The following is a 2,987-nucleotide window of genomic DNA, read 5'->3' on the forward strand; positions in this document are numbered from 1 at the left end:
AGACAGACAATATACAGCCTTGATGTACTCCTTTTCGTATTTGGAACCAGTCTGTTGTTCCACGTCCAGTTCTAACTGTTGCTTCCTGACCTGCATACAGATTTCTCAAGAGGCAGGTCAGGTGGTCTGGTATTCCCATCTCTTTCAGAATTTTCCACAGTTTATTGTGATCCACACAGTCAAAGGCTTTGGCGTAGTCAATAAAGCAGAAATAGATGTTTTTCTGGAACTCTCTTGCTTTTTCCATGATCCAGCGGATGTTGGCCATTTGATCTCTGGTTCCTCTGCCTTTTAAGTATAGGGATCTGTTTTGTTCTCTGCTGTATTCAAAGCAGCCAGAATGGCATACAGCAGATGCTCAATAATATATGTTAAATGAATGAATGAATCTTTTGCCATTTGCAACAGCATGGTTGAACCTGGAGGGTATTATGCTTAATGAAATAAGCCAGAGAAAGACAAATATGGTATGTTATCACTCACACATGGAATCTAAAAAACAAAACGAATGGATATAAGATACAGAGAACAAACTAGTGGTTACTAGTGGAAAGGGAAGGGGGAGGGACAAGATAGGTCTAGGGGATTAAGAGGTACAAACTACTATGTATAAAATAAATAAGCTACAAGTATATTTTGTACAGCACAGGGAATATAGCCAACATTTTATAATATCTTTAAATGGAGTATAATCTATAAAAATTTTGAATCACTATGCTGTATACCTGAAACTAATATAATATTGTAAGTCAACTATACGTCAATTTAAAGAACTTAAAAAAAAAATGCTGTCCAAGAAACGGGTCACCATGGTTACCTCTGGGGAGGAAAGCCAGGGGATAGGTGCTAGGGGATAAAGAATTATCAGAGTTCTTTGCTCTAGGCATACGTTACTTTGACAAACAAAGAAAAAGAAAACAAGCCCAGGGGAAAAGGAGTTAACTAAGAAGTCTGAGGAAGAGCTGGTCCCTGGCAGTGGGAGAGGGTCGCATACACCACCTCCAGGCCAGTGTCCCAGGACAGAACGGGGCAAAGGCATAACTGGGTCCCAGAGAATGCTGGGTAGAGATCCGAGGGACACTTTGGCTGGCTCTGAGGTTGTGGGGGTCTGAGTGGGCATGTCAGTAGGCAGGAGCAGGACGATGTAAATAACTGGTGTGTACTGATCCCAGGGAGTGATTCAGGGAGAGCATGTGTTGGTGGCTGCCAAGGGGAAGCGAAGAGTCAATTCTGCTCATTTTGGCTGTGTCCTGTGCATTGTCATAAGCCTGCAGGACAGCTTTCCCTTGCAGCTTTGTGTGTGAGCTAGAGGAGCAGGGCCTGATCTCTGTAAGCTGGGAACTAGTACCAGCTCAGTGCTTTCCCCAAGATCTTCAGGGGCAGGGAGCTGGCTAGATCAGGTCTTCTATTTAGGTTCCCAGCCTTACATGGAGGGCCTCATAAAGACCCCACCCAAGCTAGACTCCTCCCTTTCTACAAGTTGGGAGGAACCTGGCCTTTCCACCCAACGCCCTCCCCACCCAGGCACCAGTGAGTCAGGAAACCTGGCTTTCAGTCTTTCTATCCAGGACAACCTCCTTTCCTCCCTGGGTCCCAAACTGTTCCTGTGCTGACTTTTTCTGACTCCCCTGTAGACATTTAGAACTTTCGGTCTCAAGGCCTATTTATTATACATATAGTTCAGTGATTCTCAAACAGAGAGACTGGGGGCAGGCCATTCCTGGTATTGGGAGGGTATGGTAAGATCAGCCATCTGGGCCAGTAGGCTCCCCGAGCCAGACTTGGAGGAGCGCCAGGTCCTGCTGCAGTCTGACTGGGGTCCTAGCCAGCAGGCCAAGCTCCTGTGCACCAGAGGTGCGCTGGAGGTGGGGGCTGGGTACGGAGGCCCAGAGATGAGGCAGGTCTGACAGATGGCACAAACTGGAACCAGGATAGCACTTCACTTGGTGTTTGTGGCCCATCCTTGGTCAAGCACAGCCGGCTCCGGGAGTCTTGATGGACGCTGGACTGGGTGCTATAAAAAGAAGAGTGGGAAGCTGAGAGGCAGGCTCTACCACAGAAGTTGCAACCGTGCCTCCTGTCTGTCTGCTCTACCCTGCCCACCTGAACGATGCCGGCCATGGTGCCCGTGGAGTGGAGGCAGGTCTCTGCCACCATTAATCCAGCAGCTCCTTGATACACCAGCAGCAGAGGAGGATGTAGGCTATTTCCTTCAGGGTCCGCTGCAGGCCCTCCCACCCTGTGCCCATCTTCATGATGGGAACCCTAAGTCCAGTGTCTCTCAGGACTCCTCTGAGGGAGAAGGGCAGGGTCTGGGCTAGGGGCTGTGTCCGGGGCTGCATGTGGGCTGCAGCTGAGGAAGGGTGTGGTAGCTGCGTCCTGTGCCTTTTATCTTCATTGTCCCCACCCCCTTCAGACCTCATGACTGTGGGCACAAGGGCCCCAGGGTCTAGCACAGGAAGGTTCTGGGCCCGAGAATGGGCTGAGTCAGCCCCTGTGCCCAGGGATGCTGGGATGGGGTTAGTAGGAGGGCCTGGCCACTCCATCTTTCATCCTCCATGGCCAGGCCAGCTCAGCTTCCCTTTTTCCAGCCTGGGTCTTCAAACCCTGGGTCTACTGGCTGGTTGTCCCTCCCCTCTACCCCCCAGGGTTGGCACTGCTCCCTGCTTCTGCCCTCTAGTGGGCTCCTGCTGAGGCTGGCACTGAAAATCATCAGAGAGAGCTCCTTTCCAGCCTGCTCTCCCCCACATCCCCCTTAGAGTGAGCACTGGGGGCTCCGAGCTGCCAGGGCCTGGCTTCCTTTTGCTTCTCCCGTTCCCTGAAGCAGGAAGACAAAGGCAGAGCCAGAGCAACAGGCACAGGAGAGGTGGTTTATTGACAGGTTAGACCCCAGGACGGCCTCCTTCCTTCCCTCCTTGGAAAGGGCGGGAGTGGGAGGTCACTTGCGGGAGTTCCGCTCCTCGTCTTCATTCTCAAGCAGGTAGGCC

General features: G+C 51.2%; 1 protein-coding gene across 1 annotated transcript; it reads right to left on the reverse strand.

Annotated features, from left to right (window-relative positions):
* Positions 1–1,645: 1,645 nt before the first annotated feature.
* LENEP (lens epithelial protein) lies at positions 1,646–2,903 on the reverse strand. Its single transcript, XM_010838318.1, has 2 exons — positions 2,104–2,903; positions 1,646–2,014 (listed from the first exon to the last, which is right to left on the reverse strand). The coding sequence occupies exon 1, from the start codon at positions 2,544–2,546 to the stop codon at positions 2,157–2,159; it is 390 nt and encodes a 129-aa protein (XP_010836620.1). The 5' UTR covers positions 2,547–2,903; the 3' UTR covers positions 1,646–2,014; positions 2,104–2,156.
* Positions 2,904–2,987: the final 84 nt, after the last annotated feature.

This window comes from Bison bison, unplaced genomic scaffold, assembly GCF_000754665.1.
Source record: "Bison bison bison isolate TAMUID 2011002044 unplaced genomic scaffold, Bison_UMD1.0 scf7180017864093, whole genome shotgun sequence".
Lineage (NCBI taxonomy): Eukaryota > Metazoa > Chordata > Mammalia > Artiodactyla > Bovidae > Bison > Bison bison.

Bases quoted from the DNA above. Each gene is read 5' to 3' on its own strand.
- LENEP (XM_010838318.1), bottom strand. From the start codon at position 2,546: ATGGAGTGGCCAGGCCCTCCTACTAACCCCATCCCAGCATCCCTGGGC.